Source organism: Balearica regulorum, chromosome W (assembly GCF_011004875.1).
Source record: "Balearica regulorum gibbericeps isolate bBalReg1 chromosome W, bBalReg1.pri, whole genome shotgun sequence".
Classification (NCBI taxonomy): Eukaryota; Metazoa; Chordata; class Aves; order Gruiformes; family Gruidae; genus Balearica; species Balearica regulorum.
In genome coordinates, this window is record NC_046219.1 from 12,423,536 (window position 1) to 12,438,525 (window position 14,990).

A 14,990-nucleotide genomic window follows, 5' to 3' on the forward strand; every position below is an offset into this window, starting at 1 on the left:
TCACAGTATCCTTCTGGGCAAAACGTCCAGCACACAGCTAGACAAGTCCATAATACTTTGGGTGAGCAATTGGCTGATGGGTCAGGCTCAAAGAGTAAATGGGGTTACATCAGGCTGGCGGCCAGTCACTAGTGGGGTCCCCCAGGGCTCAATTTTAGGGCCAGTGCTCTTTAATGTTTTTATAAATGATCTGGACACAGGAATTGAATGTACGTTAAGTAAGTTTGTCGATGATACTAAACTAGGAGGAGCTGTGGACTCCCTCAAGGGTAGAGAGGCCTTACAGAGAGATCTGGATAGACTAGAGAGCTGGGCAAACACCAACGGGGTAATCCTGGTTATACATACAAATTGGGGGAGGAGAGACAAAACAAAGAAAAAAAAAAAACAAACAAAAACTTAGCCTGATAACAAAAGTTAGTACCTTAACCATACCCCATTCCATGAGGTTCATCAATACTTTGAAATCTGAAAAAGTGTTAATTTCTAACTAGAGGCAGCCAGATGGCACAACTGAGTTTTACGCTTTAAAAACAGGATATTCTTCCACGTGATGAAATTTATTCTGAAGTAGCTTTGTGCTGGTTTTGGCTGGGGTAGAGTTAATTTTCTTCATAGTAGCTAGTATGGGGCTATGTTTTGGATTTGTGCTGAAAACAGTGTTGATAATACAGGGATGTTTTTATTACTGCTGAGCAGTGCTTACACAGAGTCAGGACCTTTTCTGCTTCTCACATCACCCCACCAGCGAGCAGGCTGGGGATGCACAAGAAGTTGGGAGGGGACACAGACAGGACAGGTGACCCCAACTGACAAAAGGGGTATTCCATACCATATGATGTCATGCTCAGCATAGGGGGAAGAAGAAGGAGGAAGAGGGGGATGTTCGGAGTGATGGCATTTGTCTTCCCAAGTAACTGTTACACATGACAGAGCCCTGCTTTCCTGGAGATGGCTGAACACCTGCCTGCTGATGGGAAGTGGTGAATGAATTCCTTGTCTTGCTTTGCTTGCGTGTGCGGCTTTTGCTTTACCTATTAAACTGTCTTTATCTCAACCCATGAGTTTTCTCACTTTGACTCTTCCCATTCTCTCCCCCATCCCACCGGGAGGGAGTGAGAAAGTGGCTATCTGGTGTTTAGTTGCCGGCTGGGGTTAAACCACAACAACCTTTCAGAAATTAAGTCTAAATCTTTTCAGGAAGAATTCAAACTCCCAAAATATGCTTGATAAACAAGATATTAAGTTGACTCTCATGAATAGTATTTGTCACTTTATTTAACTGTGGCTGAAACTCTAGCTCACTGCTCTTAAGGATGGAAGTCTAACTACATTAAGCCCTCATATCCTTTTGGATTACTTCAAGTATCACCCCTTAAGACAAGTCCCCAACATCGCAGAGATCTTGACACTAGTCATTAGTCTATATTAGAACTTTACTTCGCTGTTAAACAGGTTATGTCCATGGGACTCCCAACAGTACTGATGTATGGCTAAAAAAAAAATAAAAAAATCCTGGGAGGGGAAGTCAAATACTTCACATAAAAACACATTCACTACAAAAATAAATCCATAAAAATATGTATTACAAGCCAAATCAAGCTGATACTGAAATCACCGTGGACTGACCCAGCACCAGTGACAGACTCAATCTCTGTATATTCTGCAGCTGAGTATTGTTTCTGAAAGTACTCAGGCCAGCAATAATATTCACACATCTCAACGGCACATTACATTCTGAACTTTTAATGAAAGAATAGTAAGCTGATTACACCCATTCATTGGCATTTCTGCAGCATACTTCATGAAGTATGCAGGAGCTATGTATTTTATAAGCAAGTCCATGGGAGCAAAATGGAACAAGATATTAAACAAACAGGTTTTTAGAAGATGTTGTCCCACTTAATCTAATATAAAAAATTAAAGACAATCATTAAGTATTGACAAATTTATATAGCTGCCTTGTCAAAAAGGTCCCGCCAACAAACAAGTTGCTTTCAACAAACATGACATTGAAAAATGAGAGATATGTAATGTTACTCTTATCTGTTTTTTCTAGAAATTTAAAAGCTTCTTAAAAAACACAACAACTGAGGATAAAGCTCTTGCAATGTTAATGTTCATGTAGGCCAGAAGACGTTTAAGTTTTAAACCAAGAAGGTGACTAGTATTAGTGTGTTGGGAAGGGGGTAGGTAGAATTGAGAACTGTGCTATCATTCTTTTGTCTTTTGAGCTATAAGAAAGAGTAGGAGTTAAGTAAAAACATTTTAAAACTTAAAAATAATTTCTCATAACATTGGTTCTCCTGTTTTCAACTCCTATTCCTGTACTGCTACAGTAGGTGTTTTAATCTCAATTCTCTGCTTTCTAATTGCTTATGAAAACTGAAATTTTGACACACACACCCTTTTTTTTTTAAAAAAAAATTGCTTTACATCTAAAATGGTCATATTTACTGAAAAGAATGTATCTCTTCTCTCAACATCTTGACTGGAAGAACAGAATCACAGACAGAACTGTTCTAATATTTTCAAAAACCTTCCATGAATATGTCAAAAATGGAGTCTCCATTTACTGGGAACACTGAAGAATTTGTTTCCTATTGCAAAAGTCTTCAGATTAGTCTGGAAAAAAGGTTACAAGCACTGTTGCAAACATGCAGATGTTTAAATCTCAAACATGGATATTCATTCCCGTTCAATCAAGGATCTACGTTTTAAGGCTTAGAATAACTTTGACACTTACAAAAAAAAAGTTTTTGAAACTTAAAAAAAACTACTGTCAGTCTGTAAAAATATGAAGAAACACATTATACATGTTTTCTTCAAGTTTAAATTGCAGTGGCAATTGATATGAAATTGATTCCTAAATCTAAATGATCTTGTCATTTTGTTATGTTCTTTATAAACCTTTTAACCCTTGGCATGACTATGCACATAGAAGCACTGCATAGAGATGCTCACAATAGCAGTTGTCAAGACAACGTGTTCATAGTACACCAGATATTACAGATAACATCATGTGGAGATGTTTGTTTAAGCTTAAGTGCATGTTAGTATACCTTTGCATCCATCTGATGCTTAACAGGCTGTTAAGCTTGAGGTAAAGCAACAGTGACAGAGTTTAGGTTGCTTCTGGAGCTGAGTCTGAAATCCTCATAAGTCTTTTCAGTGACCTCCGTGCTACAGCCATTTTTAATATGCACAAGAACTAGCTACAGGAAACTCCTCCTAAGCATACAGCAAACTAGATACGGTCTCTATAAGAGTAACCAGGAACAAGTCAACTGAAGTTTAAAGATGACTATTTCAGAATAACTAGGAGTTGCAATTCTTAATACTTACTTAGTAAGATGCCGGCATAATACATCTTTACATATTGGCTGTTCAGCCAAAGTCAGCCAAAACTCGCAAGCTTCCAAAGCCACATTTTCATCTTGGTCCTGGGTCCTTTGAAGCATATACTACACAACATTAAAAAAAAAAAAAATAAATTACTTGTATAAAATATATGTTTTAAGTGCCCAGAAGAAGCTATCAACACACAAAGTGTGTTTGCAAAAACAGACTATGCTACCAGAGTAATTTTGGTTCTTTGGGGAGAGGGGAAGAAACAGATATAAGAGACTACTTAAGGCTATGGTGAGAATAAGCCAAGAGACTTATTTCTTAATGCTAGATGATTCAGATTCTAAGTTTCTTCACTGCTTAAGTGAGAACATTATTACCAAGAAACTACGGACAGAGACTGAAGATGATAAACAGCAGTTTCCTGAGGACAGGTTTTTCTGTAATTATTATTTTACCACATCCCTCTTTGCCCTTTTGAATAAAAAGGTACAACTATATACTTAGTAAGATGGGAATACTTTTTATAGCCAGTACCATAAAAAAGCTTCCCTTTGAAATCTTGATTACCTGTCAGGATGCAATTAAGTAGAACCCATAACAGGGAAAAAAAGGTCTCACTTTTTACTAGCATGAATGGCAATTCAGAGATTCAGTATCAAATCTTTAAGATTGCTGTTAAAATTTAATCCTCCTTAAACAAAAAATAATCAAATACCTGCATAAACAGAAAGTCTAAGTATACCACAGGTACATCAGTTTCTTATACACGACTGCCAAAACAATTTAGGGAAGATGCTTGCAACTTCCAAAATAGTAATTTCTGCATTCTTCCATGCCAGCCCTTATTTCTGAAACAGTTGGTTCTTCCACTCATTTTAGAAGACTCATGGAAGTCCATGCAGCTACCTTTCCTCACACGTGGATTTAAAATGACCAAAATAAATCCTTCTACAGAATACCATTTTATTCTCAAATTAAATAGAATGGGGTGACCTATATTATCCTTATACATTTCAGGAATGCAAGATTTGCCACAAAAACACCCTTCCTACAGAACTACATTAAACTGTGTTTCCTAAAGGGTCACTACTATGATTAAGAACTCACAGTAACAGAAATACTGCTCTATTCTGAGTTGTAAACAGATTACAGTTTGGAAGAGTTGAAAAATTCAAGGCTTCATTAATGAACTTGAAGTGATTTGGCATTTTTCCCCAGAGGGCTTGAAAATCCACTATTTTGTTGTATCTAGTTATTTGTCACAAAGAAAAAACCAGAATGACAAAAAGTAATCTCTGTTTGAAGGTGCTCCTCACACTGTCATTACCTCTTTAAGTATGTATTACAGTATATGCTCCATGAAGTTAGATAGCAGTAGATTGAAAAGGCTATTTACACTCAGTGGTATAAGACAGCCATATACACAGCCTGGAAATCATAGAATCATAGAATGGTTTGGGTTGGAAGGGACCTTAAAGATCATCTAGTTCCAAACCCCCCCCCCGCCATGGGCAGGGACACCCTCCACTAGACCAGGTTGCCCAAAGACTCATCCAATCTGGTCTTAAACACTTCCAGGGATGGGGAATCCACAACCTCTCTGGGCAACCTGTTCCAGTGCCTCACCACCCTCACAGTAAAGAATTTCTTCCCAACATCTCATCTAAATCGACCCTCCTTCAGCTTAAACCCATTACCCCTTGTCCTGTCACTACACTCCCTGATAAACAGTCCCTCACCATCTTTCCTGTAGGCCCCCATAGTAAGAACAGTGATACTAATAACAAAGTAAAAGCATGGAAAGAGTATTTGAAGGCTTTTTTTTAATATTATCATGCCAAATTTTAATAAGTACTTTTCATGATAAGCTATAAAGTTCTACTGGCTTTAGGCAATGGAAATAGTTGCTTCATAGCAATAAATTACAAAATAGCATAGGAAGATTATTCAGAACTGCTTTGCGTACTTTTTAACAGTGTTGTGTTAGTCTTGTTATGTCAAACCATCAAGAAAATAATAGTGTGATGCACAAAGCATTAAGAACACATCCTTTGAGCAGTAACAGATGTCTATCTGAAGAAAGCAACAGGATGCACACAATCTTATGTCTTCAGCAACAAGCTGAGTTTCTCTGTTATAACTTCATAACATCATGTGGTGGGTTGACCCGGGCTGAGGGCCAGGTGCCCACCAGAGCCGCTCTAGCACTCCCCTCCTCCAGACAGGGGAGAAAAAGTATAACATAAAGCTTGTGGGTCGAGATAAGGACAGGGAGAGATCATTCACTAATTATCGTCACGAGCAAAACAGACTGAACTGAGAGAGGGAATTCATCTAATTTATTACCAAGCAAAACAGAGTAGAGGAATGAGAAATAAAATCAACTCTTAAAACACCTCCCCCCACCCCTCCCATCTTCCCGGGCTCAACTTCACTCCCAGCTTCAACCTCCTGCCCCCTCAGTGGCACAGGGGGATGGGGAATGCGGGTTATAGTCAGTTCATCACACGTTGTTTCTGCTGCTTCTTCATCCTTGGGGGAGGACTCCTCTCATTGTTCCCCTGCTCCAGCATGGAGTCCCTCTCATGGGAGACAGTCCTTCACGGCCTTCTCCAACGTGAGTCTCTCTCCCACGGGCTACAGTCCTTCATGAACTGCTCCAGCGTGGGTCTCTCCCATGGGGTGCAGTCCTTCAGGAACAGACTGCTCCAGCGTGGGTCCCCCCAAGGGGGTCACAAATCCTGCCAGCAAACCTGCTCTGGCATGGGGTCCTCTCTCCACGGATCCACAGGTCCTGCCAGGAGCTTGCTCCAGCGAGGGCTTCCCACTGGGTCACAGCCTCCTTCAGGTGCCTCCACCTGCTCTGGCGTGGGGTCCTCCACGGGCTGCAGGTGGAATCGCTACACCCCCTCATCCTTCCTCCATGGGCTGCAGGGGGACAGCCTGCTTCACCATGGTCTTCACCATGGGCTGCAGGGGGATCTCTGCTCTGGCGCCTGGAGCACCTCCTCCCCCTCCTTCCGCACTGACCTTGGTGGCTGCAGAGTTTCTTACATCTTCTCACTCCTCTCTCTGGCTGCAAAAGCGCTCTCTAACTGTTTTTTTTCTTCTTAAATATGTTATCACAGAGGCACTGATTGGCTTGGCCTTGGCCAGCGGCGGGTCTGTCTTGGAGCCGGCTGGCATTGGCTCTGTCAGACACAGGGGAAGCTTCTAGCAGCTTCTCACAGAAGCCACCCCTGTAGCCCCCCCGCTACCAAAACCTTGCCACGCAAAACCAACACACATCAATACACTATTCATTCATTCAAAGTAATCTCATTATGCATTGTATAATAAAAAGTCAGGACTTCTACTGAGAAAGATCTTAGGAGCCATGTGTTTGGCTAAATATGCTCTATGAACATAGAAGTGCAATCTAATAACTGAAATCTGTTAGGTCAGTCTACTCCTGACATATCCTGTTGTCTTGTTCTCAGAGAAAGGAAGGAGAAAAAAACAAAAACAAAAAACCACCACAAAAAATACTCATCTGCTTCTGCTCACCTGGAAGTACATGCTCAAAAAACCCACTGGAATCCAAACTCAACCATTACTGTATGCTCCAGGATCTTGGATAGAAAGTTAATACTAAACTTGTCTGCTTCAAAAGCATGATGCTGGCCAAGACCTTCTGTCTTAGAATCACTACTGGACCATTAATATTCTTAACTACTTCAAAAGCAATTCTCCATAAGCATAAAAAAACATCATGTGGATACAAGTTTCTCTCTTTTTAAGACTTCCTTCAGTTAGAGCAGCCACCATCAGCAGCATTCAGCTTGGAGGTATTCAAGCTTCAAAGGGGCAAAACCAGACTCATTTGAATGTTGAACAATAATCAGTTCTGGGATATTACATTTACATATACCAATATGTATACAGAACTGGGGAAATCAGTAACAGTACACAGTAGTCCCAAAACTGGGGAAAAAAAAAAGTCTAAACTTTGTTATAGAACAAAAATTCACTACCACTGTCTTTAGCAGAGAAGAAGCCTAGTAATAGTTTTCCCAACAACAAAATACTGGATACAATGAGAACACAATCTTGGATCTTCTTCTGGTTGGTAACATCATTTCTACCTACAAAGTCCACAAATTCCTTACTGATCTTAGGAGGGTGAAGAGCCAGAGAAGTTATCACTTGTTGACAATATAATCTCCAAAGCTTTATTCTCTCTCTTTTAAAAAAAAACCAAACCCAAACCCAAACCACCTCAGGTACCAACAATCCCTACTTGTCCTGTGTTACATGAGAACATGTCTGCCAGGGTTGGTGTCATGGAATTCCAGACAACACATAGGAAGACTAGACAGCAGGCCAAGGCTGTCACGGGTCACCTCAATTTTATGCCTCTCTAATGCCTTTGTCCAGGAGCAAAAAAATCCTAACACCTTCTTCATGTTGTCTGGACCTAGCCCTTATGGAATTTGACACTGGGTTACAACCCACTTGTTCACATGAAATCTGCATTAAAAACATACTGATCTTAGCTATATTTCCAGTCTAGCAAGTAGTGTATGTAAAGACTACCTAGAAATTGCCAGTATTTCCCAGAAACATGGAAATTACAACTCAGACAGTTGAGTAGACAAAAAACAGCTGATTGGTCCTCTGGTAGGCAAGTCTGCACTAATCTAGAATAATAAAGGAACTATCAAATGACACTAACCTCTACAACTGAATGCAATGGCAGGCAGCTTGGTTAGTAGCTTAAAGAGCATGCCAGCTATATAAAATAACATTCATTATCCTTGTTGTGGTCAAAAGATTCAAAAAAGGTGACAGCTTCAATATGTAAATTGTAGCATTTTTAAGATTATCTTCTCATTTGTGGTCAGGCAATGCCTGGATGCTTCATGGTATAGCTGAACCTGACCATTCAGGATCAATTAACTTAATGAAGCATGAACAACTGCCATATGCATTGTCTGTCAAATACAATGTCAAGTTGGCAATTAGCTAAAAAGAAACTTTTGCAACCTCAATCTTAAAGGAAAACGAAGAGTAGGCAAGCCCAAGAGTAACATACCTGTTCTGATGAATGCTTTTAATTTGTTATTATTTCTGCAACCCCAAACATGTTTCAGCATGCAATCTGGGAAATGAGACTCACCTCAACTATACTAATCATATGAGGAAGCAGGCGATCCATTCGAACTTCCAGCAACATTACCAGAGCGCGGCAAACATTTTTGCGTACTTCAGGCTCCTCATCACCAGCCAGTGCAAAAAGATTCTGTTGGAATGTAATACCAGTTGAAAAGCCTCAATTCATCTAGTTCAACTTGTATTTAAATTGACATTACTGGCAAACTAAAGTATGCAAACGTGTACTTCTGTACTCTCCCACCCCACACCTCAGAATACCATATTATTTCTTAAATAATTCTTAAAAAATTATTTCTCAATATGTATTGTTATCCAGTGTTTTGGTCATGTGTACGTTAGACACAAGAACATTATTTCCAGAATTATTTTTTTTCCCTAAACGTTAATGAAGTTCTGAAGCTAGAAAACTCCTTCAGTACATAACAGCAGCAAATAAAATATTCTAGATAACCCAAAATATCACCCTTCTAGTCCACATTCAGTAGTAGTATTCGGAGAGATCCATCATCCAGACTCAGTGACATGATGATCCCTGTACTGAACTCTCCATCACAGGTAAGTGACAGACTGGTGCCACTAGCTTTATGCAACAAGAGTTTCCTCTATTTATGAAAAGGAAGCATCTTTCAAAATACTGTTTCTTGGGCTGGGAGAGTGCTTAGACTAATCTGAGCATAAGCATACAACATTAACTTCAATCCATGGGGATTGAAGCTACAAATGGGATAGTGGTGGTTGTAAAAACATTATTCAAAGCTCTTGATAAATCAGATATGTAATTTGACTTAACCCCCCCCACCAAGAATGCACACTCACCTCAATAAAAGAATCTATGTGCAACATAAGAGCTTGAGTTCTGCTGATGATAAATTGATTGACACATGCAACAGCATGAGACCTACAAATAGAACAGTTAAAATATACATTTTTCATGACTTAAACATTTTCTAAACTGTATACAGGCATCAAAAACATTAAGAAGCAAATCACATTGTCCAAACATCTTCTACAGGCAAGAGGGAACAAATTTGCACATCTATATTGCTACCAAGAAAAATTACTAAACCACATTTTTAAGTACCACCTTATACTCCGATATATGTAATAAATAATTTAAAATAAAGTATTCAGTAAATAAAAACCAGAGCAGGATGGTTATACCTGGCACATTTGTTCCAAAGGATGTAAGGAATGTAAGGATGTTCTTTTTCAGTATATTATTGATCTTCTCTGATATTAACAATTCCATACAAGTCAACACGGTGAAATTTTAGCATGCCCTTCTTCGTTGCTAAATATCCAACTGCCTTTGCAATGTTTTTAGTATTTAATGAGACCAATATGCATCAGTAATATAGTTGTAACTTAGAACAAATACACACTTGCATTAGGATACATACTAAAACACTTGTGGTAGGAACATGTTAAAAGCGAAGAATTGGTTCTTCTATTCCACTTTATGCAAAGTCATTACTTACAAGTTTTTTTCATTCTCAGAGATACAAAAGCTAAATTATGTAAGTAAAGGCACAAAGCAAAGCTACCTTTAAAAACCTTTTAAGATCCATTCAAGTATTTTTACTAACGTAACTCCAATCATTTAGTCTGTTCAGACATTTCTTGGCAGATAGTCTCATAAAACAATGGTCAAAAGTTACCTCTTGACAGATTTAAATATAAAGTATTTTACTGACACTACTAATATTCTTCATACTTCAGCACTATGTACTGAAACCAGGCTGCAGGTCAGCAGGTGATCTGCTTTAAAGTTGAAACTGGTTTAACTATCTCAAAGCCACAAACATCACAGCATACAAAAAGTGAAAGACTGTTTAATGTGAAAAGGCAAAAAGGAGGTTTTTCTCCATTTTTCCCAGTTCCAATGAAGTATTAAGGTTATCTTTCCACAAGTGCAAGTTCATGCTTTGTTACATATTTTTGTTAGTGTGCATCTATTTTAGTTGAGTTTCTAAATCTTATTTAAATCCTATCATGATATATTTATTCCTAGTCATACTCTTCCTTTTAGTCTTCACTGTCTACTACTATTGGCAATAACTGCTGCCTCCAAGCTGTAAAAATCTTTCAATATAATTTTCAAACAGGAGTTCAAAAACACATTTCACAGAATGGTAGGGGTTGGAAGGGACCTCTGGAGGTCGTCTTGTCCAATGCCCCTACTCAAGCAGGACCACCTAGAGCCAGTTGCACAGGACCACATCCCAGTGGCTTCTGAATATCTCCAAGGATGGGGACTCCACCACCTCTCTGGAAAACCTGTGCCAGCGCTCACAGTAAGAAAAAGTGTTTCCTGATGTTAAGGTAGAACCTCCTGTGTTTCAGTTTGTGTCCACTGCCTCTTGTCCTGTCACTGGGCACTGCAGAAAAGAGCCTGGCTCCATCTTTGCACCCTTCCTTAAGGTATTTATATACATTGATGACATCCCCCCTGAGCCTTCTCTTCTCCAGGCTGAACAGACCCAGCTCTCTCAGCCATTCCTCATAGAAGAGATGTTCCAGTCCCCTAACCATCATTGTGGCCCTTTGCTGGACTCTCTCCAGTAGCTCTATGTCTCTCTTGTACTGGGGAGTCCAGAACTGAACACAGTATTCCAGGTGTGGCCTCACCTGGAGGGTGAGGGGAAGGATTACCTCCTGTACTGGCAAAAGTCCAGGATATCATTCACCATCTTTGTGGCAAGGGCACATTGCTGTCTCATTTCAAGGTAAAAGCTACTGTTCTTGTTGATAAATATTAGCAATAACAAGTTAATTCTGGAATTTTTCTTCTATCCTATACTTCTGATGCTTTGGAGAAATTAATACTGTACTAAAGTAAAAAGATGATGAACCCATTTAATTTTATCCAGGTGAAAGATAAAGAGCTTTCTAAGTTTTGGTGCAGTTAAAAAAGGAGAAAAATATTTTTCTGCAAGAACTCATAAACTATAATCAGTAATTTTTTTTTAATCTCACATTGCTGCACTCATTAAAAAACTAATTGCAAGATAGTTCTTTCTAACCAGAATATGAAATTGTAATGGTTTAGCCCCAGCCAGCAGCTAATCACCACAGGGATGCTCGCTCACTCCCCTGCCCAGTGGGATGGGGAGGAGAATTGGAAGAAAAAGGTAAAACTGGGGTTAAGATGAGGAGTTAACTGGGACAGCAAAGGGAGAGGGAAATAACAACAGCACTTAGAATACACAAAGCGGGGGATACACAATGCAATTTGCTCACCCACCATCCTGGAGCCTGTCCTGGAGCCCTGACGAGCACCCCTCATATGCTGAGCATGATGTGATATGGTATGGAATACCCCTTTGGCTAGTTTGGGTCACCTGTCCTGCCTGTGTCCCCTCCCAGCTTCTGGTGAAAATTAACTATCCTAGCTGAAAACCAGGACATTATCCACCCCTTATTCTATACCATCTACATCATGCCCAGATACTACACTTCCCAATTAATCACCACCACTTTCCTTGTCTTTTTTTTATATATATATATACACACACAGACACACAGATATCATTCCCTTAGTCTATGGACCATCCCTCTAAAGTGTCTGTTGAGTTCATTTAGTCCATGGCTTTGGGCTCCATCTGTCATAACAGTCTCTCAGAGCAGGAGAGATGTTGTGTGCTGTTGCATGCTGCATCCAGAGCTCGTGGCTGGTGTATCTGGTGCGGTCCATGCTCACAGTCTGCGGGTTGAAGATGTCAATTTCAAGGAAGCTACTGGGCGCTGGTTGCTGAAGTCGGTTCTAGTTCCATCATCACAGAACTTTGCTCGGTTTCATCAAAGTTCATCCTTCATTAATTTGGGTGATTCTTATGGTCATACCATTGATACAGCATATAGCAATTGTAGCAATGATGAGATACAGTGGCAGCATTATTTAGCAATTAACAACATAAAATTTCATTTATTAGCTATTCTCACTCAAAATCAAATACCCTTGAGGTACACATTGGACTTCCCCATCTTTCCACATTACCCACCAAGTGCACCCTGGTCCCTGAGCAAAAGCAATCCCGCAGGTGGGCTTGCTTTTGCCTGAAGCAGGGATAACCCAGACTGTCTTCACCAGCATATTCTTCATATGTACTATGGGGACTTTATCCCCTTCTGCAGGGTGTGGAAATTTTGATTGGGCAGGGCCAGCTTGATTGGTAGATCCCCTAGTGTTGACTAACCAGGTGGCCTTTGCTATATGTGTGTCCCAGTGCTTGAGGGTCCCACCACCCATTGCACTCAGGGTAGGCTTTAGCAGTCCATTGTATCGTTCGATTTTCCCAGAGGCTGGTGCATGGTAGGGGATGTGATACACCCCCTCAATACCATGCTCTTTGGCCCAGGTGTCTATGAGGTTGTTCCAAAAATGAGTCCCGTTGTCTGACTCAATTCTCTCTGGGGTGCCATGTCGCCATAGGACTTGCTTTTCAAGACCCAGAATAGTGTTCCTGGTGGTGGCATGGGGCACAGGGTATGTTTCCAGCCACCCAGTGGTTGCTTCCATCACTGTAAGAACATAACGCTTGCCTTGGCGGCTTTGTGGGAGCGTGATGTAGTCGATTTGCCATGCTTCCCCATATTTATATTTCAACCATCGGCCTCCATACCACAGAGGCTTTACCCGCTTGGCTTGCTTGATTGCAGCGCATGTTTCACATTGATGGATGACCTGTGAGATGGCGTCTATCGTCAAGTCCACCCCTCGATCACGGGCCCATCTATATGTTGCTTCTCTTCCTTGATGACCTGAGGTGTCATGGGCCCAATGAGCTACAAATAATTCACCCTTATGTTGCCAGTCCAGATCCACCTGAGCCACTTCAATCTTGGCAGCCCGATCCACCTGCTGGTTGTTCTGATGTTCCTCAGTGGCCCGACTCTTGGGTACGTGGGCATCTACATGACGTACCTTTACAACTAGCTTCTCTAGCCGGGCAGCAATATCTTGCCACAATGGGGCAGCCCAGATGGGTTTGCCTCTGCGCTGCCAGTTGCTCTGCTTCCATTGCTGTAACCACCCCCACAGGGCATTTGTCACCATCCATGAGTCAATATAGAGGTAGAGCATCGGCCACTTTTCTCTTTCAGCAATGTCTAAAGCCAGGTGGATGGCTTTCACCTCTGCAAACTGGATCCATTCACCTTCTCCTTCAGCAGCTTCTGCAACTCATCGTGCGTGACTCCATGCAGCAGGGCTACTGCATGAACTATTTCCTGTTTAATTTGTTCAAAGGCTTGTCATTGCTCAGGGTCCCATTCAAAATCATTCTTCTTCTGGGTCACCTGATAGAGAGGGCTTACGATCAGACTGTAATTTGGAATGTGCATCCTCCAAGAACACACAACGCCTAAGAAAGCTTGTGTTTCCTTTTTGCTAGTCGGTGGAGACATGGCTGCTATTTTGTTGACCACATCCACTGGGATCTGATGACGCCCATCTTCCATTTTACTCCTAAAAGCTGCATCTCCTGTGCAGGCCCCTTGACCTTACTTCGTTTTATGGCGAAACCATACAGGACAGAAATTCTCACCACAGCATTGAAATTTTTATAATAATATGAAGTTCTTAAAAGAAACAGTTTGATTTTCAAAGTCAGACAGATTCTAGATTTGGAAAATTTATAAAAAGGTGAGGCTGATCTATTTAAATAGCAGATAAGCATGGAAATTAGAATAATAGAATCATAGAATGGTTTGGGTTGGAAGGGACCTCAAAGATCATCTAGTTCCAACCCCCCTGCTGCGGGCAGGGCCACCCTCCACTAGACCACGTTGCCCAAAGCCTCATCCAACCTGGCCTTAAACACTTGCAGGGATGTTCATTACCAATGCATGAAATCTCTGTGCCTTCTCAGATTTGCACATGCAGGATCATCTAAAAAAACTAAGCATGTTTTAAACTGATCTACAAAATATCAACCTCACTGCTCATGTAAATAAATTTTTAACAGGTAACTTTAGTACAACACGTAAACCTACCTTATCTTTGGACTGCTATGCTTGAAGAACTGCAAGAATTTAGGTATCATAATATTGAGTGGCCGGTCCAATACATCACTATCTAAAATTTCAGCAGAATCTTCACATATCTTCTGAAGAGCACCAAATGCACCCTGTTTTAAAAAAAAAAAACACAAAAACAAACCAATCTGTTCTTTTATATTTTGAAGAAAGTAACATTTCAGGTTTTGTACAGAACAGGTAATTTTAGCACACCACCACAGTAAACTTAGCTAACTAAATATGGAGTTAAATTAAAACATCCTTAAAGGCTTTTTATTTAAGCACTTTATACTGTCATCTGTATGCTCTCAAGCTGGATGAGTCTATAATAGAGAAGTGGTAATTTTAAGTTTACCATTCAATGCTCATTTATTCAATCATATTTTTAAAAATGCTTAAAAGCAAGATCTTATTTTAAAAATAAACAACAATTTGCATAAGTATCCAATTTAATTTCATATATGATT

General features: G+C 40.2%; 1 protein-coding gene and 1 long non-coding RNA gene across 7 annotated transcripts in view; one reads left to right on the forward strand and one right to left on the reverse strand.

Annotated features, from left to right (window-relative positions):
* The window catches only part of LOC142599245 (uncharacterized), an 830,374-nt gene that overhangs the window by 261,831 nt on the left and 553,553 nt on the right, over window positions 1-14,990 (forward strand). The window lies entirely within an intron of this gene.
* The window catches only part of LOC142599155 (transportin-1-like), a 101,349-nt gene that overhangs the window by 32,982 nt on the left and 53,377 nt on the right, over window positions 1-14,990 (reverse strand). For all 6 annotated transcript variants that reach the window (XM_075738894.1, XM_075738891.1, XM_075738893.1 and 3 more), the window contains exons 6-9: window positions 14,500-14,633; window positions 9,322-9,403; window positions 8,510-8,632; window positions 3,346-3,464 (exon numbers count right to left, since the gene is read on the reverse strand). In XM_075738894.1, coding sequence (XP_075595009.1) covers window positions 3,346-3,464; window positions 8,510-8,632; window positions 9,322-9,403; window positions 14,500-14,633 — 458 coding nt within the window. The remainder of the gene's footprint in view (window positions 1-3,345; window positions 3,465-8,509; window positions 8,633-9,321; window positions 9,404-14,499; window positions 14,634-14,990) is intronic.